The sequence below is a fragment of the Panthera uncia genome, chromosome X (genome assembly GCF_023721935.1).
Source record: "Panthera uncia isolate 11264 chromosome X, Puncia_PCG_1.0, whole genome shotgun sequence".
In the NCBI taxonomy this organism is placed as follows: Eukaryota; Metazoa; Chordata; class Mammalia; order Carnivora; family Felidae; genus Panthera; species Panthera uncia.
The window spans coordinates 84,027,765-84,053,521 of record NC_064817.1 but is presented as its reverse complement, the minus strand read 5'-3'; the positions used below and the strand labels follow the sequence as shown (position 1 = coordinate 84,053,521).

The 25,757-nt window shown below is 47.0% G+C and overlaps 1 protein-coding gene across 2 annotated transcripts in view; it reads left to right on the top strand.

The window, feature by feature from the left end:
- TSC22D3 (TSC22 domain family member 3) overlaps positions 1-25,757 on the top strand; it is a 61,733-nt gene that overhangs the window by 4,302 nt on the left and 31,674 nt on the right. Inside the window, exon 3 of one of the 2 annotated variants that reach the window (XM_049644740.1) lies at positions 5,162-11,245. The exons of the other annotated variant lie outside the window; for it this stretch is intronic. Within the exon in view, the coding sequence (XP_049500697.1) occupies positions 5,162-5,246 (85 nt within the window). The 3' untranslated portion in view covers positions 5,247-11,245. Of the gene's footprint in view, positions 1-5,161; positions 11,246-25,757 lie in introns of those variants that run through there. 2 annotated transcript variants of the gene reach the window in all.

Genomic DNA, 25,757 nt, shown 5'->3' with positions numbered 1-25,757 from the left:
CTCTCAAGATAAATAAATAAACTTGAAAAAAATATTGAGTGAGGGAAGATGTGTTTTAAATACCATCCCTTCAATCTTGTGTTAGGTAACTAACAATTATAATAGATTAATAGCTAACATTGATGGAGCATTTACAACAATATATACTAATCTCATTTGATACTTATACCAACCCAATGAAATGGGTACTGTTATCACCCTTTTTGATTTTTAATAAAGGAAATTGAGGCTTGGGAAAATTAAGAAACTTGCCTGATGCCTCACAACAAAGAGCAAAGCCAAAACTCCACCTAAGATCAATCAGACACTAAAGAATTGTCTGCAAAGAAAGAATTGTTAAGCAGAGGTAAATATTAGCCCAGAAACTAATCAAGTGGTTAAAATGTCCTTACTAGGTAGGGTGACAAACCCTCCAATGTGAGGAAACAAGACTTTCAACGCTCAAACTGGGATAGTCCCAGGGAAACTGGGATGGTCGGTCACCCTTTTATTAAGGGACTCTGCCTTACCATTTGAATATACTTCTAAGACTGGAAAACTAAGGAGGCAGATAGAACATACTGGATAAGCAGCTAAAATTTCCAATTTAAATATAGCCTATGAGGGATGCCTGGCTGGCTCAATCCGTAGAGGTGACTCTTGATCTCAGGGTCATGAGTTCAAGCCTTATGTTGTTGGGGCGTGGAGCCTACTTTAAAAAAAATGTAAGTAAAAAAAAAATGTAAATAGGGGCGCCTGGGTGGCTCAGTAAGTTGAGCATCTGACTTCGGCTCAGGTCATGATCTCACAGTTCATGAGTTCAAGTCCTGAGTTGGGCTCTGTGCTGACAGTTTGGAGCCTGAACCTGCTTAGGATTCTGTGTCTCCCTCTCTCTTTGCCCCTCCCCTGCTCACACTCTGTGTGTGTGTGTCTCTCTCAAAAATAAATAAACATTAAAAAAATTGTAAATAAAACAAAATAAAATAAATGTAGCCTATGAAAAAAACCTTGCAAAGTTGAAATTCGAGGGGCCTTAACTGATTGGTAAGGTGTGGCAAGCTGGTGTGAGAGCTTTTGCCATAGTCTATTATTGCTGTTGTTATAACCTCAAATTTTATTTCTAAGAATTTATTCAAAACTTCTTAATCGACTGTTCTGCCTTTGGTCCCCAAGCATACTTGCCCATTGTGGTCTGACACACTCTGAATCTGAGTTTGCTTCCAGATCTAAAAGTCCTAGGAGTCTACCTTTAAGCTTCTAGCTGGCAACAACTAGTTCCCACACTCAGATGCTTAGAAAGTAATAAAGAGCAAAAATGTTGAATGGCTTTGTGTGTGCTAATTTATTTCACTTTCCCTATTGAGTTGATATATAGCAGTAAGGGGAAAGATGGAGATTCAGAGAGCAGGTTTCCAAGAAAAATTTGCATAAAAATTATTTGTGCTTCTCTAAGTAGGTCTTAGTACTAATGATTTCATAAGTGTATATTCCTGGATTTGACTTCTGAGGGCGTAGCCACTTACATGGTGTGATTTGAGGGGCAAAATGACTCCCCTGCCTGTCTGCTGTCATGTCCAAATTCATACTCTAAAATTCAGTTCTATGACTGTGTACCATCTAAAACCGAACCCCTCTCCCGTGGCACCAGTGGTATGCAGAACCACACCGTGAGAAACCCTGAATTAGAGATTGCAACCTTTGTCAACTAATTTGCCATTTGATTTTGAGGATGGAGGTTTTTTGGTTTTGGTGGGTTTTTTGTTTTTTTTGTTTTTTTTTGGTTTTTTTGTTTTTTTTTTTGTTTTGTTTTGTTTTGTTTTTTTGTTTTTGCTATGGAGAGGTTTTGGGTTTCCCTGTGGTTAAGCCTGTCATTCTTTGCCTTTGTGATTTTTTGCCTTTGGTATCAAGCTTCGAAAGTCCTTCCCTAGCCCAAGGTTATTTAAAATAACTATTTCTTGGGGCGCCTGGGTGGCTCAGTCGGTTAAGCGGCCGACTTCGGCTCAGGTCATGATCTCGCGGTCCATGAGTTCGAGCCCCGTGTCGGGCTCTGTGCTGACAGCTGGGAGCCTGGAGCCTATTTCCGATTCTGTGTCTCCCTCTCTCTGACCCTCCCCCATTCATGCTACGTCTCTCTCTGTCTCAAAAATAAATAAACGTTAAAAAAAATAAAGTAAAATAACTATTTCCTGAGTGCCTAGTGGTCTGACAAAGAATAGGCACTATTGGATTAAGGAACATTCCCTGTTAAAAATGCAAATGCATTTGCAAACTTAACATTTATGGTTTGGATGCCTCATGAAAATCTCAACATGTAAGTAATTGTCTTTTTCTTGAAGCACAGATGTGAATTCCATGTGCTAAGAGGCTTTCGCCGGTATATGTATATGACATGCGTATGTCATATGTATATATGATGTGTGTGTATTTTATGTATGCATATAAAGTATATAAGTAATATATACATATATTACAGTAAGATGTATGTAACATAACATTTGCCATTTTAAGCATTTTAAGTATACAATTCAGTGACATTAGAACCATTTTTAAGTATACAATTCAGTGGCATTAAAGGCATTCACAATGTTGTGCAACCATCACTGCTATCCATTTCCTGAATTTTGTGATCATCCCAAACAGAAACTCCATACCTATTAAACAATAACTCCCCATTCTCTCCTCCCGTCAGCCCCTGGTCACTTCTATTCTACTTTCTGTCTCTATGAATTTGCCTGCTCTAGATATTTTACATAAGTGGACTCATACAACATGTGGCTTTTGTGTCCAGCTTCTTTCACTTAGCATAATGTTTTCAAGGTTCACCCATGTGGTGGCATGTAACAGTACTTCATTCCTTCTTAATGACTGAATAATATTCCATTGTGTGGGTAAACTACATTTCGTTTAACCATTCATCTGTCCACAGACATTTGGATTGTCTCCACCTGTTGGCTATGGTGAAATATGCTGCTAGTAACATGGGTAGGCAGGTATCTTTTTTTTCTTTTTTTTTTCTTTTTTTTTTTAGAGAGAGAGAGAGTACACACACATGGGGGAGGGGCAGAGAGAGAGAGGGAGAGAGAGAATCTTAAGCAAGTTCCACGCCCAGCACAGAGCCTGACACGGGACTGGATCTCATGACAGTGAGATCATGACCTGAGCCGAAATGAAGAGTCAGAAGCTTAACCGACTGACCCATCCAGGTGCCCCTATGGGTATCTTTTTGAGTCCCTTTTTTCAATTCTTTGGGGTCTAGACACATAGAAGTGGGATTGCCCAGGTCCTCTCCTCAGAGTCCAGACAAATGTAGTGATTCTATGAAATGAGGAAACATCTGTTTCTTTGAGGACAACACCCCCTTCCTGAGTCAGCTGCTAGTGAACACCATGAAAAGAAAGCTAAAAAGTTTAATGAAGTTGGGAATGCAACCTGGTGCAGCCACTCTGGAAAACAGTATGGAAGTTGCTCAAAAAACTAAAAATAGAACTACTCTGTGACCCAGCAATTGCACTACTAGGCATTTATCCAAGGGATACAGGTGTGCTGTTTCAAAGGGACACATGCACCCCCATGTTTATAGCGCACTATCAACAATAGCCAAAGTATGGAAAGAGCCCAAATGTCCATAGATGGATGAATGGATAAAGAAGATGTGGATATATCTTATATATATATATATATATATATATATACACACACACACACACAAATATATATCATATATACATATATATTGTATATTGTGTATATATATGTATATATATATATATATATATACACACACAATGGAGTATTTCTCGGCAATCAAAAAGAATGAAATCTTGCCATTTGCAACTATGTGGATGGAACTGGAGGGTATTATGCTAAGTGAAATTAGTCAGTCAGAGAAAGACAAAAATCATATGACTTCATTCATATGAGGACTTTAAGAGACAAAACAGATGAACATAAAGGGAAACAAAAATAATATAAAAACAGGGAGGGGGACAAAACAGAAGAGACTCATAAATATGGAGAACAAACTGAGGGTTACGGAAGGGGTTGTGGGAGGGGGTATGGGATAAATGGGTAAGGGGCACTAAGGAATCTACTCCTGAAATCATTGTTACACTATATGCTAACTAATTTGGATGTAAATTTAAAAAAAATAAAAAATTAAATTAAAGAAATAAAAAAAGAAAAGTAAAAAAGAAAAAGAAAAACACAGCCATTTCCCACCTTGATGGGTCCTCTGGCCGATACGTACTCATGTCCAAATCCTGTCACCAAATGGACATCCAGAAAAAAAAAAAGAAAAAAAAGAAAGAGAAGAGTGGGCAAGGCTTCAGCAGCTTCTTATCGTTTCTAAAGAAAGGAGTATGGAAAAGTTCAAGTTTTTTCTTTTTTCTGTATTCAAGCCTATAAGCACAAAATGAATTACAGAAGACTAACGATTTGAGACCTGACTGCTATGGCCTGTATTGTGTCCTCCCAAATTTAACTCCCAATGTGACAGTGGTTAGAGATGTGGCCTCTGCGAGATAGGTTTAGCTAAAAGTGGCTTCATGAGAGTGGGGCTCTCCCAATGGCATCAAGGTCCTTCTAAGGAAAGGAAGAGACTCCACAGTTCTCTCTTGACTAGATGAAGACACAGTGAAAAAGTGGCTATCAGCAGAAGAGAGCTCTCACCAGGATCCAGCTGGCTAGTATCTTGAATTTGGACCTCCAACTTTTAACTATGAGAAATCACTGCCTATGGTTGAGGCCACCCAGTCTATAGTATTATATTATAGCACCAGGGCCGACTAAGCTACTTCCACATACATTAGCAAACAAAATGGGTTAGAGAATCACTTCAAAGTAACCCTTGTACTTTATTATCCCTCAGTAAAGCTTAATTTAAGTGTATTTAGCAAGAAAATAAAATGAAAAAAGCCTCCAGTAATTCAGTACATGTACCCTAGGTTCACCAGTTTTACTGTTAACATTTCTTCCATATTAACAAAAATAAAAAAAATTCTTTAAAAAAAGTTTAATGAAGTGATGGACATAGAAGCTTTATAGGGAAAATGATATGGTCTTGGGATGCTCATGAATTAGTGAGTCCCTTTCATAAATGTCCAGGGTCTACCATACCTTTTAAAAGAGTCACATGTGACATCATTAATTATCATTGACTTCTTTGTGTGGATTTATTTACCAGACCTTCTTTGAGGGAGGCAACTGACTGGAAGGAAGGCTCTATGGGAATGAAGCATGGGAAAGCCAAGTTTGGAGAAGAGAGGTAGGGAGACAAGGCTGGAATCCACAGAAGGTTTGCTGCAGCCCAGGGCTCTGGATAGCATGAGAGCTGAAGAGGTGAAGGTGGAAGGTTTGTGCTCATAAAGACAAATAGTAAGAACAGAGCACAAATTTCACCTACGCCTCCAGTTTGCCAGGAATGGACCCATGTGAGTGAGCCCACCCCTCAGAAAATAACTCTTCCAGGGTGACCTTATTTTCCCTCCCTGCCTGAAGAGAAGGTTAATACTCCTGCTTATATTTGCACATCCAGATAAACTAACAAGCTCTCGATTCCAGGTAGAGTGTTGGCTCCTTTCCATAACAGGTCCTGAAGGCCAGGGAGTCTGGATAAATGGAGATGGATGTGTCTGGCCAGTACTTGCCCCCGACCTTGTGGGGCCGGGTGAGAGGAGTGAGGCCAGCCTTGTCTGCACCTGGCGGTGGCCGTTGCACTGTGTTTGCTCATCACGATGCTGCTCCTACCTGAACTTTCTCCTCTTATTTAAGGCATCCCTCAAGATAACTACAAAGCCAAAATTTGTCATGGGTGGTTGAGTTTACATAATAAATTGGTCGGTGTCATGCAAAATAGACTCTTGAGCTCCAGAGAAGCCAACATGCCAAGTGGGACTAAAGTTTGGGCACATTTGGTGGGGCACTCTGTGTGCTCAGTGCACTCAAGGAAAGGCATTCCATGACCACAGGGGTCAAAAAGACAAAATTTCCCTTTTAGATGAAGCCACAGTAACAGCCCGGGACATGCTGTGCCATCCCAGTGCCTGCAATAATGGGACAAGGATTAGGCCTTTGCTGTAAGACCACAGCTTTTGGCAGAGCAGGCCCTCCATAGAACCCTGTGGGCTAATGGAAGCCCCATGAAGTCCAGAAGGCTAGATCTTAACTTCAAAAAAAGGTTTGATGAGGAGTCTTGGCAGGGGCTTATGGAGGCCCCTATCGACCGTGCCGAAATTCATCTGGGCTAAGGAATCAGAGTGGGCATAAGACAGGGGTCTGTGAGAGTAGAAAGCAGACTTTTCCAAATGCTAATCCAGGCAGCAGGGAATCTTATCAGTGGGCAAGTCGAATTCACTTGTACCTTCTAGCTGGAGATCCCTGCCTTAAAGTAACTATTGCCCTTTCGGGAACAGGTGTGAGATCCTAGCCAGCCAGTACAGGAGACCGAATGGGAAGCTTCCCATGGTGCAGACACTAGCCCAAGGAGAAACAAGAGCTGGAAGCAGGCTTGATCAGTGATGCCCCAGGCTACGCTATCAGCCTTCCTCTCCTGGGAGCCGCTTTCCTCAGATAGGCCCAGCTTAAAATCAGGGCCCTGCCTGTGGACAAAGCCCCACAGGGACCTTCCTCATCCTTTCTCGAAGGAAGAATTTAGTCACAAAATAGGCTTGGGTATTCAACCCACTTCCTCTTGTCTTCTCTTCAGGGGAGATGTAGAGCAGCTGCTCACAGCTTAGGGGTCTGGCCAGGATTTCTGTCAGAGCTGTCTAGGCCATTGATTGGCCATGCCTGCTATCCCTGAGGAAGAAGGGGGTGAGAAGTGATAAGAAGAGAAGTGGTTCCAATGGCTCCTTGCTGGCTTCCTCCACATATACACACCACCCCTCGACCACCCTCCCTCACCTCGCATAGCCTCACTCCCAGACTAAGTTGGGCCTAGGCCAGCCTGAGGGCCCTGACTCATATCTCCCATAGTGCCTTATGTAACAGAACCAGGTTACTGAGGCATCAAGCTTCTGCTTGCTCAGTGGCAGGCTTCCCTGAGGCCAGGCATTCAGAAGCCTGCTGGGGGTCTACAGAGCTCAATCATATTTCCAGGGGAAAAGCCTACTCTCCCTGTAGTGTCAGGCAAGCAGTCTTCTCAGAGGCAACCAGGTTGCAAAGGTGATCCAGCCTGAGTCCCCGCACTCAGCAGCAAATGTAAGCAGGCAGGTGAGCTGCTGTGGGCTTAGTGTGGTTTGGGGCATTCGGCGGTGGGGGCAGGAGGGGGGCAAGGAGAGCAACTTCTTCTATTACCTGATCCTATGCTGCTTAAGAGACAGCCTGGTGCATCTGGAGGGGCCCCAGAACAGGTCTTAGAAGTCCCTCTTCCTTTTGTATCTGCTTGTTGGTTCAGGGGCTGCTCTGGGACCCCATGCAGAAAAGGGTTTACTATAAGCTGGAGGAGCTGTTTAAAAGAAGGCCAATTCCCAGTATAGTCTTCATGAAACCTTAGAGTCCCCAGGCTGGCCTGAATTCACAATGATTCTTAGCTTTCTTCCTGGTCTATTCAGAAAATTACATTACCAGCTTGCTGCAACTGAGCCCCCAGCGAAATCAGGCTTACCAGATTCGCTGACATATTTCTTTAATAAGCTCATTTGACTATCTACAACACAGAATAGCCCAATCAATCTAAAATTCCATTGGCTCGAAGTTTGTGACTAAACCAATAGTTCCTCTTCTGCTCTTCCCCAGTGTTTGCCTGAGCCCACCCCACTGTGCTGCCAGCCGGTAAGTGGCTCACAGGCTGAGAGTAGTTGGGGACACTGCTCTCTGGTTAGAGAAAAAGAGGAAGAAATGGAGAAACAATGTAAAAAGAAAAGTGGTGTGGGAATTACCAGTAGACATGTTATATCCAAAGCTCAGATTCATGAATCCTCAGACAAACTCAAGACCATCATCTCAGGGCTCAGGAGAGCTCCCTGAAGTTTCCCAGATCACGGCCAGAATCTAGTCAATGTTGGGGAGTGTGAGGTTGAGGTGCAGAATTTCTTTTTCTTGAGAGCCCTCCCAGGCTTTGAGCCCTTTGCTTGTCCCTATCCCCCTGCCCTTCCAGTTTAGAGTCCATTGCAGTAAAAACAAAGCCAAACAAAACAAAACATAACAAAGACGAAAACAACAACAAGGAAAGAATAAGAAAAGCCCTGCTCTGTTTTAAGGCAACATACTTGGCCGGCCCAGGTACACAGAGAAATGAATGATGGCAGCACCTCATTCGGCCTTGGACTGAGTGACCAAGCATCTCAGTCAATCAGTTCATCATTTACTGACCAAGGGCCCACTTTTACCGAGCACCCACTGTGGATTTATTGAGTGCTTACCCTGCCTAGCACTGAAGAAGAGCTGGAAGGAGGAAGAGGCTAGGATGGGGCCTGGGGAGCTAAGAGTAGAGGAGTAGAGTAGCTGTCCGGAAGGCCTTCAGGGGAACAAAGCAGTTCCACTAGAGCAACTCAGGCCCAGCAGGGACTCCTGCTCCTTGACGGAAAGGCCTTAAACTTGCTGCGCCCTGGTTCTGCAGGTCTGGAACTTGGGTGGTGCTGAAGCAAACTAGGAAGGGAGAGTCTCTGTATCGTGGTGGCTTCCAGCAGGGCCTTAAGAATGGTTTGGCTTTGGCATGATGGGAAGCAGCTACAGTGCTCCCTGGTTGGGACAGGGGAGGGGAGCCTTGCCAGTCCAGTGGGGATCGTGGGTAGGAAGGGGCTGGCCTGGAGTGGGGACAGCAGCCAAGAACACTTTCCATTCTTCCTACACTGAAACCCAGAGTCTCCAAGCTTCAGGAACCAGAGGAAGGCCAACTCTGGCCCTCCTCTCCTTGCTCCTCTTGACTCTAGGTGAGCTGGTCCCTAGCACTCTCTCCTCAGGGACCTGGGCTAGCCCTGGTAGGTTAGGACCTCTAGGGCCTGAAGAAAGCTCACTGGGACCAGGTGGGTTGAGCTTGGGAGTACAGTCGAAGGTGAGCACCAGAGGACCCAGGGGGGTGTGCGGCTTCATATCTCAGCACCCCTGGCCTTGATCTCCACCAATCCCCTTCTGAGGTGGGTAACAGAACCAGGGACATGTCAAGGTGCTGCCATGAGAATATATACACAGTTTGCCCAAGTGTCTTTGGAAAAAAGTTGCTAGCCTTAAAAAGTTGCTAGTTTTAGCCTTATATGCACCTTGGTCAAATCCTTCTTTCCCGGATGCCCTACCAAAGAAGGTCCTGGGGTAAAGCTGAGAAAGGAGGGAAGCCTCAAGCTGATAGGAAAGGGATAGCAAAGGGAACCAGCTTCAAGTCACCTGGGGAAGGAGAGTGCTACTTATGGTCAGCACTCTGCCCTTGCTTTCTGGGACCCTCTCCCCCAACTAGTATGCTGGGCACTCGTGCTCACACCCTTTCCCACCAGTGCCCTGGAGAACTCACATTTAAATTTATGAGCATGTTTGGTCAGCAACAAGTATTTTCTGTACACCTTCCATGTGCCAGGCTCACTGTTAGGCACTGGGAATAGAATGGGAAACTCACAACAAGAGACATGGTCACAGCCATCATAGAATAATCAGCAGAGTAGGAGAGATAGACAACAACCAAACAGTCACATTAATGGATGTGTATTTACAAACTAAGTAAGTGCCAAGAGGGAAAAGGAACGAGCTTTTGACAGAGAATATAACAACGGAGCAGACAAGGCTTCCTGAGGAAGTGATATTGAGTTAAAGAAATGAATCTCTAATACTGAAATCATCAGACCCAGTCTAATTCTAATGAGCAGATCCGGGCCAAATGAGACATTTTTATTTATTTTTTTTTAATTTTTAAAATTTTTTTAATGTTTATTTTTGAGACAGAGAGAGACGGATCATGAACAGGGGAGGGGCAGAAAGAGAGGGAGACACAGAATCTGAAGCAGGCTCCAGGCTCTGAGCTGTCAGCACAGAGCCCAACGGAGGGCTCAAACTCACAGACTGTGAGATCATTACCTGAGCCGAAGTCAGATGCTTAACTGACTGAGCCACCCAGGTGCCCCCAAATGAGACATTTTAAAACAGAGGACTTAGTAAAGACCCACTGAAGTCATACCACTAGGTAGCTGCTCACACCCTTGGAAATATCTCTAGGCCATGAGTAGCTGGCAGGTCCAAAAGAGGAGGACTAATATTCTGACAAGAGGAAGAGATGAGTTTGAAGCACACGGGGCAACTAGTACTTAATGTCATCCTTTGCTAAAAATAGTCCATGACAGTATGGAAATGTGTAAAGGCTGGCCCTGGGGACCTGTGATAAAGTGAGTATAGCCTGTGGGGAGGAAAATTTGGTTTTGTAAATTATTTACTATAAAGAAAAGAGAAAGGGGAGGGTTATCTGGGTTTTCTTTTCTCTTTGTGGGCTTCCTTCTGAGTTATGAATGCTCCTCATTGTACAGAGGCAGTGGGGCACAGAGCTTCAGGCTGTACTCCTTTCTGGAGCCTGAGGTGTAAATTTTCTGGGCTGCAAATGTCAGATATTTGTCCAGGCTGAAAAACAACTTGAAAACAGAGGAGAAGGGGGGCTGCACCTTGGAGAGGGGCAAAGACATTGATCAAGGGGCTCCAAGGAGCTTTCACTGGAGAGAGGTGGTCCCACCATAATGGCAAGGCAGGTAACAGTCAAGAGCTTGGCACGATCCAAGGGAATCTAATTGTGAAGGGTCCAGATAAGGCCACTGAGACTTATTTAGCCAATGGGAGGTAAACTTGGTACTTCAAGGAGCGGTGGGGCAGAGCTATAGGAACTAAGATGATGATTGATCTAAGAGGAGTTTGAGGGTGGAGGGGAGGGTGGTGAAGAGAGAGAAGAGTGGTTGATCTTCAAATATAAGAAAAGTCACAACTCAGAGATGGTGACTAGCTGCTTCCAAGCCACACTAGGAACAGAACAAGAGGAAACAGGCCTCTACTGTAGCATGAAGAATTGAGATTAGATAATAGGAAGAACTTCCTGACTACAAGCATTCAGAGAAGCTAAATGAAAGTACCATGGGATGTTATAATACTTTGTAAATGTGGGGAAGGTGGTGACGGTAGAAATAAAGAACTGGGTAAAGGTGTAAGAGGAGCTGGTTTATAAGGACCATGGACAGAAGGGGACAGACAGGCAAAGGAGTCAGAAGCAGGTACTCAGAAGGAAAAGCAAAGTGCATGTGTGGCATATGAAAAAAAGTGTTTGCATGAAAATACTTGCATAATAAAAATGTCTATGAAATTTCCATTGGAGGCCAGTCATTAAACCTAGCACATACCTCCCGGGCCTGGAATGGTGTGGGGGTATGGACTCAAGAGCGGTTAGGGCAACTTTCCCCATGCCTCCTTCTCATCTCTTAGTCAAATTAGCTTCAGTGGGGGGGGGGGCACCCATTTTCCACCATCTTACAGTTTTGGGGAGCACCCCTGTGCTGGGAGCATTGGTATAAGACTGCCCACCCCAGGTGGAAGAAGAGGATTTCTTCTTCCTCTCACACAAAGAAGATTAGACACAAGGGACACAGTGGCAGCCAACAAACCAGGCAGAATCCTTGTGGCAGGAAACTTACAATCTAGTGGTAGAGGCAGACATTAAATAATAATTACACAAATAAATGTACATACAATTGGTCATAATGAAGGAAAGGTGCAGGAAGCTACAAGAACACAAGCTAAGGGGGCTTCCTCTAGGATTAGAAAGTCTGAAAAAAGAAGTCACCTTGTTAAAACTTTGAGCACTGCATGTACCCCTCTATGAGCAATTCTTGCCCCAAATCATTAGCGAGGAAAGGCAAAATGAACCCAGTCACTACGATGCCCTAAGACATGGATTTTGAAGTTCCTCTGGCTCACTGAAGCCTTCATATAGAAGCAAACCCCAAGGACATTTTCTCATTGCCAAGATCAAGCAGTCTTGATTTAGGCAGAGTGATTCTCTAAAGGCTGTAATAGTCTATCAGCCGAAAATCAGGATCAGGAAGACTTTGAAGAGCTCACTTGCCAGATGAACAGGATGAAGGTCAGTGAAACAAATAAAGAATTAACACACTGAAAATTATACTTGAAATTGGCCCCCAGAAATGGCCATGTCTCCAAAATGCTGTGTTTTTACTCTCCTATTCAAACGTAGGAGACATATTATATCATATTCTAGTAGTAGCTGCGAGGCGTACCCAGGGCTGTTGAGTCCTGGGGAGTCAGGATCCTAGAGAATCAGGATCCTACTCTGCTTTTCCCTGTCCCTCTACCAGAAGAGTGGGAGGTGCTGGCCATTGTAGGGGAGCTGGGATGGGCTTCTCCACCCTCGAAAGACCCTGAAGGGGACACCAAGAAGCAGAGAACATTAGCCACCATGTGCTCATGAAGCACAGGGGCTTCACATCTGATAAACTACCGTTGGCAGATTCTGCAACCTTGGCAAGTGACTTCCCTGGACCTCAGTTTCCTCATCTAAAGAATGGGGGAGTGTGGTTGGAAAGGTTAAGTGAGAGGGTGCTCCCAGGAAGCATTCAGTTCATTACATTAGGCAAATCTTCTGTGGAACCAGAACAAAACCTTCTCTGATTTGCCTTCCTCTCTCACCAGTCCACTCACTGACCCCTCCCCTCACTCCATCAATCACACACCCTCTCCTGCCCAGAGCCAGGTAACACCTGCAACCCAGTCTGGCAAGCTTTCTCCCTGTCAAGGCTTGCTCTCTGAACCTTCTTCATTCACACTCAGGTATAAATGACTGAGAAGGCTTTTGGCTTTCTTCCTTCCTGGGAGGGTGGCAGTACGCAGGGCAAGCTTTTGAGATTTTTACCAGAGATCAAAACCCACAGAAGCATGAGAACACTCTACTGGCATTGCTAACAAATGAAAAAGGGTTTCAGAGGGCAGTGAAGATGGGGATGGACTACCTCTTCAAGACCTTGAGCCTCCCCCTTCCCAGAGTTGGGGGCCAGCACCTTCTGCCTCCACATACATCTTAGACACAGACTCAGAGGCTCAAAACTAGTAGGGCTTTCGCAGCCATTTGGTCTGATCCCCTCCCATTACAGATGAGGAAACTGAGGCCCAGAATAGGCTGCGTACCTGCCCCAAAACAAACAGCCAATTAGTGACCAGCTGAAAAGAGAAACCATGTCTCCTGATTCTCTGACCCAATGGTCTTCCGACTTCTCGTCTCTAGACGGCCGTGCACATCCCATCCCAGTAGGTACACAACATCTCCATGCCAGGAGACCAGATTTGGGTCCACCTGATGCCAAAAAAGGTGTTTTTTTATTTGATTTTATTTAATAGAATTGACCAGTGGTTTGGGTGTTATGGAGCCCCAGCCCTGGAATCCTGCTTCTGCTCAGGTTGGGGCTGCTTGCCACAGCCACAGTCATGCAAGGGAGACAGAAAGGCCTGCTGTTCATGTTGGAAAAGAAATCAGTTGCTGAAACATTGGTCTTTTTCAAAGTTCCAACCACAGGGGCTGGCTGGCAGAGCCGCCGTCTGGGCTCCCCCCGGAGGATCCGGCCCTCCCCTTCAGTCTGGGAGTTAGTTTAGGAAGCTGGCCCGGGGCCTTCGGCCTTCGCAGAAGATCCAGAGGGCAGGGCTCACCCCAGGAGCTCCAGCCTTCCCTCAGAGCCTAGGAGCCCCCAAGGCACTCAGGGCCAGGAACTTCCTCCTGCCTCCACAGCCCAGCCAGCTCAGGCTGGCCCTGAGGCTCCCAGAGCACTTTTCTTTTGAGCTGGGAAAGAGCTTCCAGTTGCTCCCACCCTAGCCCAGCAGTGATAGAGGGAGCTAGAGAAGGAGAGAGCAATTGAGAGAGACACAGAAGGAGAAAGGGAGAGAGGGAGGAAGGAAGGGAGGGAGGGAGGGGAGAGAGACAGAGACAGAGACAGAGAAAGGGAACCAACCCCTGCCAGGCAATCGAGGCTTTCCTGGGCAGCAGTGAGATGAAAGGGGAAAGGCTAGAGGAGCCCCAGCTCGTGGAGGAGCCCCAGCTTGGGGAGGACCCTGAACTCGTGGAGGAGGCACAGTTCCTGGAGGAGCTACAGCTCGAGGTGGTGGAAAGTGGGTCAGATTTAGATCCAGAAGATCTGGGTTCCAGTCCCGACTTTGCCACCAATCTGATGCTTGAGCTCGAGTAAGTAACTCCCTGCCCTCCTGTGGGCTGCTACTTTCCCTACTGACAAAATGGGGGAGGGGAGAGCCTCTTCCACTCAGATATTCAGGAAAACGCCTCTAAACTCCTGATGTGCATGGATGGGATATACAGACACTTGACTAAGTCATTGGACCCCTGAATGTTAGAATGGTGTGGTTGGGGAGAAGGAGTTCACGGGAACAAGAAGAGGGAAGGAGAAGGTGGTAAGTGTGTAAAGAGTCATGACCTTAAGAGGGAGTCCAGATTAGTAGAACATTAGGGTTGATTTTCAAAACTCAAAGGATGATGGGCTTGGAATGAGTTAGTAAGGAGAACTAGGATGTTAGGGGGTGTGGTCAATGTACTGTTGCTAACAAGCCTCTCTGCTAAATATCTCCCAGTGGCCCCTTAAGCCCCAAAACTCAGGTACTCAATCCAGAATGCATTTTTTTAGTTCTTCGTGTGTGTCTTTGTGAAGATTCTCAATTGAATCAGGGGTATTTTCAGGTCTTGGATGTTCACATCTAGATCTAAAAAAAAGCCTAAGAAGAGAGACTAGAATGACCCCTTGTCTTAGAAACCTGCTTTCTTGGTAAATCCCCCAATTTCACCAGACCTACAGCTGCATGACTCAGGCAGGGCCCTTTGAGAATTTGACAAACATTATATATAGCTACTTTCCCCCCACTAATGCACAGATGAGCTACCATAAAACCAATCTGCTTGGTGAGTATTAGTGTTTGGTACATTGCACTGCATTCAGAGTCTTTCAAAGTTGGTCATCCCTCCCCGGGTTGTGTGGTGAGAGTCTATAAGTCATAGTAGGTGACATCTCACTAACCAGAGAGCTCCTAGCAAGGCCAGGCATGAGAGCACAGGGCTCTCTCCCTATGTGGCAGGTCATCTCCGATGTCCTCTGCCAACCATGTTCCCATCAGCATCTCCACTGCTGGGAAGCTGCAATGGGGAGATTGAGTAGAAGAGAAACACCCCCACACACACACCTGTCCAGACACCTGCTCACTGCCCTAGTGCCCTCATCCTCACCAGCACACGCCCTGCTCCCTTGCTATTAGTCCTCATTCTTCTTGGCTCAGTACCTTCAACAATCATTTCTTGCCACTCAATCAGTCATAGATCCCTGAGATCGGAAGGCATATTGGAATTCCTACAAGAAACAGTGCTGCACTATAGGCTCTATGGTCTTCCTTGGTACCTTAGGGGCTGCTGGAAGGAGAGAGGAAGAAAGGGAGGAGAGGTCTGAGGAGAAAGGAGGAGAGGCCAGGTAGAGGGTAGAAGGTGAATTTGAGGGAGGGAAGGGGAGGAGGAGAGAGTTTAGAGGACAGAAAGAAAGAGGGGAGGTAGATTGTGCCACGCCCAGACCAAGTAGAGGTTAATTAACCCCTCCAAAGAAACAAGGTCACAAATAAGAATCTACCGGTATCCTTTCAAGTTGTAGGGTTTGGGTCCTCACCTGGCTTGCTTTTCCTCACCACAGGGTTTTCAAACTCAGCTCCCCTGAACTGGAAGGCGCCTCCCCTTGGGTGGTGGAAGTTAAGAGGCTCTGGGCGCCCCGGGAGCCGCCAGGAGCCAGGAGCCGAGTGGGCGGGGCTTCCAGCCTAGGAGCAGTTTTGCTGCTCTAAGGGCTTTGTATCCAGAGACCCTGAGAGTGTCCAGGTTAGATTGGGGGTAGGGGGTGGTGAGGGACGGGGCGGGGTGGGGGGGATTATTATCTGTTTAATAACAACAACAAAAGTTGTAACACTCCAGCAGAAACAGGAATCTCTAGTAAAGCATCCCCAAGGGGTCGACACCCTGCCTGGGCTTGAAGGAATCTCAGCCCTGATTTTTAGAAAGTCCTGGGGTTTAGCCAATATGGGCGCACATCTTTCTGGCCCGCAGCAGGCTTTGGCCCCTCCTTTCGTGTCCCTGCTCCAGGCCTCCTTCTATCTCCCAACGACCACCCGAGGAGCAGAGGGCCGGTGGCTGGCTTCCGAGCTAGGGGCACCACGTGTCCCCAGCTCCCAGCCAGAGGTTGCTGGGGCATGTGTGAGCACCAGGCCGCACTGGCAGGCTACTGATGTGGGCTTGGGGCACTCCGCCAATGCAGCCCCTGGGGCCAAGGCTGAAGAAGTCCACTCCAGGGAGGGCACTGTCCGAGGTAAGTGAGGTCTAGTGTGGAATTCTCAGCAGGGGAAATAGCTCGAGGGAAGGAGCACTTGATTGAGAATAAGGGCCCTGTGTTCCTTCGCAAACTCGAAAACTGGAACCTTGGCTGGGGCTGGCCCCTGAAAGGGGAAAACTAATAAAAGGCCTGGGCCCTAGCCCTAAGAGGAAGGCACAAGGGAGGCAGGCTCAGGAAAGGTATTCCGGGCCAGGCGGGAATTCTAAAGCCCTGCCTGCTTTACATTGGAGGTGGATAAAGCCTTGCCTGTTGGCGGTGGGGACCATCTGCGGGCACTATACAGAGAGTACTGTTTCCCCAAGCATGGTAAATGTATGCTGGTGGTAAGCAAAATGATTTTAGGTGTTACATGGACTACTTTGTTTTTCTATTTGTATAGCTATTTATTTATTTGACATGTTGTGGGGGAGGGGATGTGTCTAACACATACACTGTTTGATCTCAAAAATGTTCCTGAGGTGAAAGCATTTTTCACAAGTGAATCTGCTTATCTTAGAGAAAATATTAAATAAATGACTATACTAGCAGTACTCAGATGTGGCTAATATTTTTTTAATGTTTATTTGTTTATGAAATAGGGAGAAAACAAGCTAGGGAAGGGCAGAGAGAGAGGGAGACAGAGGATCTGAAGTGGGCTCCACGCTGACGGCATAGAGCCCAATAACTGGGCTCGAACTCATGACCGTGAGATCGTGACCTGAGCCAAAGTCAGACACTTAACCGACTGAGCCACCCAGGTGCCCCGCATGTGGCTAATATCTTGACAGTGGTAAGCAAATCACTGCATTTGGGACCCTACTACCACACTGTGTTAGCAGAGGCGGGAAAGAGGAGGAGGAGGATAATGAGAGCCATACTGTATGGTTTGAGATCATCTCATCCATGTACACCTAGCTTGAAGGCCTCCTGTGACAGCCCTATTCCAAGTGTAAGAACACCCTGCTATTTTTATACCCCCAGTGTCCTGCGCTGCCCCATGACACTCAACACTCCAGATTACCAGCAGGCCTTCGCCTTGCTCCAGGGCACTGTCTCTACCACACCCCCACACACAGGGTGGGGAGAATGCCGCTGGAAAGTTGGTGGGGCTGTCCTCACCACCTTCCAGCGATTTCTTCTCAGCATTGTTCGCAGGCAAATTCAACTCAAATGTAAGGAGGTATTTCCAGGAAGCAAGTCAAGGAGGTTACAGTCTTTCTCAGAATGCACAAAGCCACAGCAGGACAGGAAATAAGTGACTGTGGCAAGCGACATGGACTTGTGCTGATTTCTGGACAGATTCGGACAAGATTTGGTGGGAAATTTGTATAAAATCAAACTGTAGAAGAGGGTTCCTGTTTCTGCTGGGAGTTTGTGATGGGCTCTGGGCAAATAAGTTTGGCCCACTTCCTCCTTCCCTTGCCCTGAGACAGGGAACATGCCCTGTTTCCTCCCAGGGCTCACCTTGCAGATAATGGGGATGAGCCCTGGAAGGGAAGCAGAAAGGTGGTCTCCTGCCGTCAAGCTAGGATGCACCTCAGGAGCCTTACATCTCTTTCCTGTGTTGTTTGGTCTCTGGAACTGTCTTTAGCAAAAGGGCCAAGTAGAGACAGCTGAGCAGCCAATACCTCCAAGAGAGGAAATACCATCAATATCCTTTGGTGGTAAATCTGCTGTTAAACAACCTTTGCTTTCTGAGACTGTTCCTCCTAAATTCTGACCTCCATCTTTCTTTTCTTTTTTTTTAAGTTTATTTATTTATTTTGAGAGAGACAGAGAGAGCAAGAGCGGGGAGGGACAGAGAAAGAGGGAGAATCTCAAGCAGGTTCCCTGTGCTGTCAAGCGCAGAGCCTGATGCGGGACCCATCTCAGGAACCTTGAGATCATGACCTGAGCCTAAATCAAGAGTCGGACGCTTAACCAACTGAGCCACCCAGACGTCCCCGACCTCCAGCTTTTTTATACACCACTTAATATGCTTTAATGGTAGTTATTCTGCACCTTGTCAGCCCTCTTTTCCAAGTTAGCGATATCTATTTTTTTAAAGACTTTGAACCACCTTGTATTTCTCTATCCTTTAGACCATCTCCAAATTCTCCACTTAGATTTCATTCTGTCCTCTGTAACAGTTGAGAATGTAACAGGCACACCTTTGCCTTTAGCCAACCCCCCCCATCTCTCCTCCGACCAGTGACACACATTTGGAAGATGGCAAGATAGGAAAGGAGCAGAATTAACTGGACTACAGAGGACCCAACTGCCTGCCCTAACCCCTTGAGCTAGCTGTCCAACAGGAGACTGGAGCAGTGTAGGGTTTCATTAGTGCCTGATGGCCATAGAGTAGAAAAGGGAGATGACCTCATAGTTCCTACCTGTTTCTTTCCTATTTAGAGCATCCAGGATGCTTGTTTCTTAATGATATTAAATTGTGTGCTAACGATTCATTGCCACCTCTGTCTTTAGCTGCCATACCCACGTAGCCACACTCTTTGATCTGGGTAGAGTCACATTTTGATTTACTCCTATATTCATTATGCATTTTGTGGAATATCCGCAGCAGTCACTGAATCCCACATTGCCCGCCCTCCACCTTCTAGCTAGTCTCTGGGAACTCAAGAATGCAGGGTCTCTTTGACACCAGTCTGAATTGAGCATAAACAAGGAAGATTCTTGCAAAAATAAATTATCCGCTTGTGAATGGATTCCAAATACAATCATGGTTGAATTTCACATGGCGGGGGTAACCTCGGACATGGCAGTGGATAATCCAAAAAAAAGGGTAATCTTTTTTTTTTTTAAATCATGTATAGCCAGCTTTGAAACTGTGCTATGGGTCTAATTTTTTCCCCCAGTAGTTCTTCCTTCCTCATTATTTGGGTTGAAATAAAAGTGAGCTTGTGTCCCTGTAGGTATATAGGAACTAGAAGGAGAATGTGAGTGTAAGGAGAAGGTGAGCTGAGACCAAGCACTGCCGTGGACATTTCACAAAGTGGAAAAAGACACCCAGAAATGCTTGGGAGTTGGCTTTCAGTCACACAGATGTCATTTCTGGGTGTCTTTGGAAGCTGTCTTATGGTTGTTTATGGCATGGACTCGTCCAGGAAGTTCAAAGGGGCCTGTCCACTGGCACCTGGTTTGACTCGGGGAGAGACAGGGCCAGGTTGCTGATAGGAAATCATAGTTCCCTTCTCCCTCTTCATTGCAGCCTGATGGCTATGTCACTGTGCCTGGTCGGGTCATCTGACCCATGCAAGTCTGAGGGAGGTGGTGCAATTCATCTGAGGAAATCGTGTCTGAGACAGGAAGGGGCACGGCAACCTCTTCAGCCAAGGATTTATGTATCTGTCACAGGAGGGAAGTGTGAGCTGAAAAATGACTCCCAGACGTGCTAGAATTGGAAGAGGCTGTGCTGCTACCTTTCACCGTCAGTAGTGTATTCATTCGGAATCTACCTCAGGAGGCTGGCATCCTGGCCCTTCCTCCCTTCCTCGAGTCCATCCTCCTCCCTCCCTTGCTCCTCTCTGGCTCAGCACACACTTAAGAAAATATCAGAGCTGGCCAGGTGTACCCTGCCAGGGGCCAAGCTGTAGGTGAAGGGCAGAGAGGCTCATGCTGCTTTTTGCAAGGCAGTTAGGCCGAGACCCTGGAACCAGCCGCAACAGCCATGTTGCCATGGCTGGCCCTGTGGCAATCTGGGTGAATGCGGCTCCCCCAGTCTCTACCGCCCACGAGAGGCAGGGGGTGCACAGTGGCTCACTCTGTCGGGCTATAGCTAGACTTAATACTTGCTGTCTTTGTGAATGATCTTTGCATTTTTGCCTGCCATGCCTATCTTGGCTATGGGCCCTCTGTTGGAGCCTGGTTCTGTGTCTTTGCTCCATATCCCTTCCCCTGATGTGAGGCTGCCAGACGGCTCCCTTGGCAACCTCATTAGGCTCCCGTGTGTCTCTGGAGAATCTCAGCTGGGCGGCAGCACTCCATCTTTAGAGCTCTAGTTGTCCAGATGGCTTCTAACCTCTCCAGTGCAAAGGGACCACAGCAAATTCCAACCCAGCTGTCTTTCAGAGCACCCATTCCACTCAGGTCTGTGGCACTAGTGGAGACAGACTCCTGGCCTCCAGGTGCAGTGCTTTGTGCATTCCTTCCTTATTCTTTGTCTCCAGGGCTGGGGCTTGGCCAAGGGAGCACATATCCCCTCCCACTCCCACCCCACCACAGACAAAGAACTAATGACTGTTTTCATGCTCCCCAGGAAGCAAGGGGTGGGTCCTGCCAGGCCTTGGAGCCCAGTAGGGAAGGTGAATGGCATCTTGGCTCCAGACCTCACCAGCACATGGTCCCTGCATTAAGTGGGCAGAGATGGGTATGAATTCTGGGGAAGGGCCTCAGTCTGGAGAGGAGATTGTGTCTCCCTTGTTGTAAACCTAGTTGTCAAATCAGAAACATTTTCGACTGGGACAGAGGAAGCAGACACATCTTTCAGAAGACAGCAAACTGGGTAGGATTGGTCTTTGACACTGTCTTGTCTTTCCCAATCCCCCTTCTAGCACAGGCTCCCTCAAACTATCCTCAGCTGCTGAGGGCTGTCAACTATATATTCAGAACTTTCCAACCTCCTGACCTCTGAGCCATCTATCCCCCTAGGGGAGACCTGCTTTCTGCTACTGCTAATGTGATGAAATGAATCCTGCTAAGGTATAAACAGTTGGTAGTAGCTGAATGTGCTTTCCCTTTCCAAGTCACGATTCTGTTTAAACCTGGATCTTCCACAGAGCGCCTAGGTGGCTTAGTTGGTTGAGCGTCCAAATCTTGATTTCAGCTCAGGTCATGATCCCAGGGTCGTGGGATTGAGCCCCGTGTCAGGCACCACACTGAGTGTGGAGCCTGCTTAGGATCCTCTCTCTCTCTCTCTCTCTCTCTCTCTCTCTCTCTCTCTCTCTCTCCCTCCCCCTCTGCCCCTCTCCCCTGTTTGTGCTCTCTCTCTCTCTCTCTCCCTCCCTCCCTCCCTCTCTCTCTCTCTCTCAAATAGAAAAAAAAAAAAACCTGGACCTTCCAATGGAGTAAGCAAAGTGAGAACTGCAAGCTTAGCTGTGGGCTGATGGAACTGACCTTTTTGGGAAAATTTGTTCTGACCTCTAGCCCCTCAAATCATACAAAGCAGGCAGCCACCTTCTCCACCTATGTATAAGGCCATCCCTTGGGGATGTGGTTACCTTTCACAGAGGTAACTGGAAGACTCCTGGCTGTGCCCCAACTCCACCCACACTGAAGCCCAGACACAAGGCACTGGGTATCAGGATGAAGGCTCCGGCTTAGCCTAAGGATCAGGGAGCTGAATTGGGCCTGAGCCTCTGTGCCCTCCCCCAACCCAGCCAGGCCCGCACTTTTGGAAGATGCAGGGAAGAATCTGGAAAACCCCCTCATGTGTACCTGAATCACTTGACTTTTTAAATATCTCAGAAAGCAGGCGTGAGGCAATTGCTTGTAATAGCAAAACCATTCTTGCTTGAAGGGAGGAGTGCTAACCACTTATGGAGCAAGGGTTACAGTCCTTCAGGAGGGGTCTGTTGCAAAGCTATTTTTGGCTCATTTGCTCTTCTTTCCTTCTTGAGTTCTGTCCCTCTCCAGGCCCCTCAGGAGCCCCCCTCTCCACCTCCTTCCCCGTGTCTGCACTCACACAGGCTTATGCAGGGGAAGTAACCCCTAGCCAAGTGATTCTCTCATCCAACACATTTTCCGAGACGGTCCCACTGCTCCCTTCCAGAAGAGCAGGGACAAAGACCGTCTGGACCGATGTAATGACCTCTTCCCCTCCGCCCAAGCACACCGGAATTCCAAATGTTCGCGTTTCCTTCAAGCACAAATGGCTTTTGCTGCTGATCCTCTGCTCTGGGTTACCCATTTCCTTTCCAGCCCTGGCACAGCAAACGTGTCTCTGTAGCAGCTACCTCAGGGTAATTTGAGAAGGAGCTCTAGGCCACCACATGTGGAGAAGGAATCAGGGGAAGACACATGTGGAATAAGAATCTCCTAGAGAAAGATGCTGGGCTTTTCGCAAAGGGCCTGCATAATATAGAAATACCAGCACCGGCTATTTCTAGGATGCCAGCATCATTTACTCTAAGGTGATTTTTTTTATTATTACGATATCCTCCCCATTGCAGCAACTTTCATGAAATCCCTGACACTGTTCCATCAGCCTCGGAGTCAGCAACTACCCATGGCCTGCCTGTGTGAAAGTCCTGGGCACATATAACCCCTATCGGCCTGGATCCTTCATCTGGTACCTGCAGTATCTGATTGGTTTCTGCCTAGTCAGCTGTGCGTTGTTGCTGAGCCTGTTTGGGTGGGGAGAGTGGGAAAAATGGAGCAAGGGCTCCAGCAGGGAACTGTTCTCAGTTTTCCCAGACCCCCTGGCTCCCCAGCTCTCTCTCCTTGTTCTTTGACTCCGCTTCTGGGCTCCAATCTTGACCAGGCCCAATATGCCTTGCCTGGATTGCTGGGTCCTCAGTTGTACCTGCCAGCACTTTCAAAGCTCCTCTTCTGCTCAGCTCCTGGGCTGGTGGCAGGTATCTGTCTGCCTGGCCACTGACCTCACCTGAGGATGTCCAGCCAGTTCCTTCTGGCCTTTTCCTGCTCACCATGCCAGGGATGCTCATTCATGGTGGGGCCACACGTTAGAAGGACTTCAGTGGATTCGCCCTGGGGAGCAACTCCTTCTCCCTTAAGCTAAATGAGAAAGCAAGAGTACTGTTCACATTCATCTAGCCTGGGCCTTGGTTTCACCCATTGCTGGACCCACGTTTTGCATGGGCCTTCCAGCACTGATTGCCAGTGCTGCGACCCCATTCTGGCGTTATCCAAGAATGCAGGCCTAGGGCCCTAGACAAGGCTGCTGAGTAGGCAAAAAGTGTTGCACCCAACTCTGTCTGCCTTTCTATAGCATTTTCTCACCCCCGTTCTCTGTGCCCCATACCCTTGTCCCTCCAGTGCCCAGGCTGTGGCTGGCTGTCCTCTGGATGCTTAGAGCACTAGGTGCCAGGCATGAGCTCCTGCTCTACACTGCCAGTTTTCCAGTGTGTTGCTTTGGAGCCCTACAGAGCCATCAGAGTGATCTTAAGGGCAAGCAGAGGGCCCATCCACTGGGGCCTCATGCCCCTCACCCCAGCCTCAACTACTTAACTATTATGGTAGCTATGCTTGTTTTGTTTTGTTTTGTTTTATAAATTGGGTTTTCCCTTGAGACTCTGTTTGATAAAAATTTTAAATCACTACTCTAGACGTTTCTCTCACCGTGCCCAAATTGACCTACTCCTTCCTTGACCTCTTTCCTCTGGTCCTACACTCCGCTAAGGGAAAATGGAGTGCTAATCAAAAAACCATCCCTCCTGATATGTTAGCTGGCCACAGGCTGGCTGGCAATGCCAGTGCCTTCACCCAGGGGAGATGGTAAGGAGAGCAGGCAAGTTGGCACTCAGCTTCTGGCATCACGTGACTGCCTCCCACCCATCGTTAATAATAATCTCTCAAATTTGCATAGCACTTGACAATTTCTAAAGCACTTTCACAGACTTTATCTTATTTGATCCTTTGGAAAGCCTGTGAAGGCCGCCAGGGCAGGGGCTGTTATTTACATTTTACAGACTTGGGAGACTCTCGAGACCATTTAATCATTGCTAAAGGAAACTAGTCAGTCTGAGCTAAAGGGCTGGTTCAAATGAACGAGTGTTGGAACAGTGGTTTATACAAGGAATGACGGGAGAGGGAGATGAGGCAAAAGGGAACAGTAGAGCCTGCGCTGCCTTCAACCCACCAGCCCAGTTTGTGAACAGTTTGGGAAGTAGTATGGAACTTTGGGAAGGGCTGACCCCAGGAGGCAGAGATATTTCCCCTTCTCTGTCATGGTGACTGTTCAGGCTCCTGAGCCAGCCATTGTCCTAGTCTCATTCCCATTTTACAAACCTGACCTGATCACCCAGATCCTTTGGGGCTCAGGAAGCAGAATGTCAAGTCCCAGAACCAGAAAGGCCATAGAGAACTAGTCCCACCCTCATTTTATAAGCATGGAGGCAGAAGCCCAGAGACAGAAAAAGTGTTGCCCAAGGTCACACAAAAAAGCAGAGGCAGAATTGGTTGACACCAAGATCTCCTGACTTGTGGTCTAGAGTGCTTTCTATCACCCATGGCTGCCTCTGCATGTGTGTGTGTGTGTGTGTGTGTGTGTGTGTGTGTGTGCACGTGCGTGTGGTGTGAAGGAAGGCTGTGTGCAGTGCCTGAATGCCTGTCTGGTGAACTTCTGTGGCCTGGACTTTGTACCCATGTGCAATGGCTGGGGGTTAAAGCCATTTATGGGACCTGGGGTATGATAGGGTGTGAGAAACACAGGGTTTAGGGTTTCTCTCCCAAGGGGATTCACCCATATAAACTGCTCCAGGTAATTAAAATCCCAAAAGAATTGGCAGCTGCTTGCTGAACAAATTAGACTCTGCCTTTATGGGCATGTTCTGTGCTGGAGATCAGAAGGCCCTCCCTGATGTTTGGTTCATTAGTCATTGTTCCCTGTCAGAGCAAGCACTCAGAAAATTGGATGTCTGGCAACAGCCTGTATTCAGAAATTCAATAGCAGGAGCAGAGACAGCAAGAGCTGAGTGTCTGGGACAGTGCTACATGCACAGTAGGTGTTTGGAAAATGCTTGTTAGCTAACTAATGAACTAAGTAAAGAAAGCCTTTAGTCCTCTGTGCTATTCGGAATGAAACAGTGTCAATAACAGATCTGATTGCTTTTCAGCCGAGCCACATTTGAACTTTTTAATGTGCAGACTGGCAGGACTTGGATCAAAACTCACTGGACCCTAGATTTCCTATGCAGATGGCACTGCTTAGATCACAGTGCCCACCACTTGGATCTCAGACCTAATAGACTCCCTCTAAGTTTGCCCATGACCTCCTTCTAGTCAAATCCAAAAGCCTTTTCCAAGTTCTAGTCTTAGTTGGCCAGAACAGAGTAAGCCTGGCAGAGGACAAGATGAGGACCCAGGGCAGGTGGGCTTTAAAATGAACTTTTCCTTCTTTACCATCTTGCCACAGGCCAGGCCTGCCAGGTGAATTGGACAGATGCTTTAGTATTGTTCTTAAATGTCAGGGAAAGATTTTGTTTTTGTTTTGTTTTGTTTTATATCTTATACTAAATGTCCCTAGTTCAAAATACCCAGGATTCCTTGCAAAGGTCAGCTAGCATAGCAGGACTAAGAGAGTCTTAGAAGCTTTTGGCAGTCGCTAAAGGTTACTGCTGGTGTCTTGTCTATAGGCCAAGGGAGTGAACTCTGTGAGGGATTTCAAATGTCCTTGATGGACTTTTCCACCATACTAAGAGCCATTAGAAAAAGTACTTTGCAAGTTCCCCTAACTATCCAGTCACTCCTTCAGATCCCCTCCACCAAGGAACAGAGCACTAGGTTTTACTGAGTGTGGAC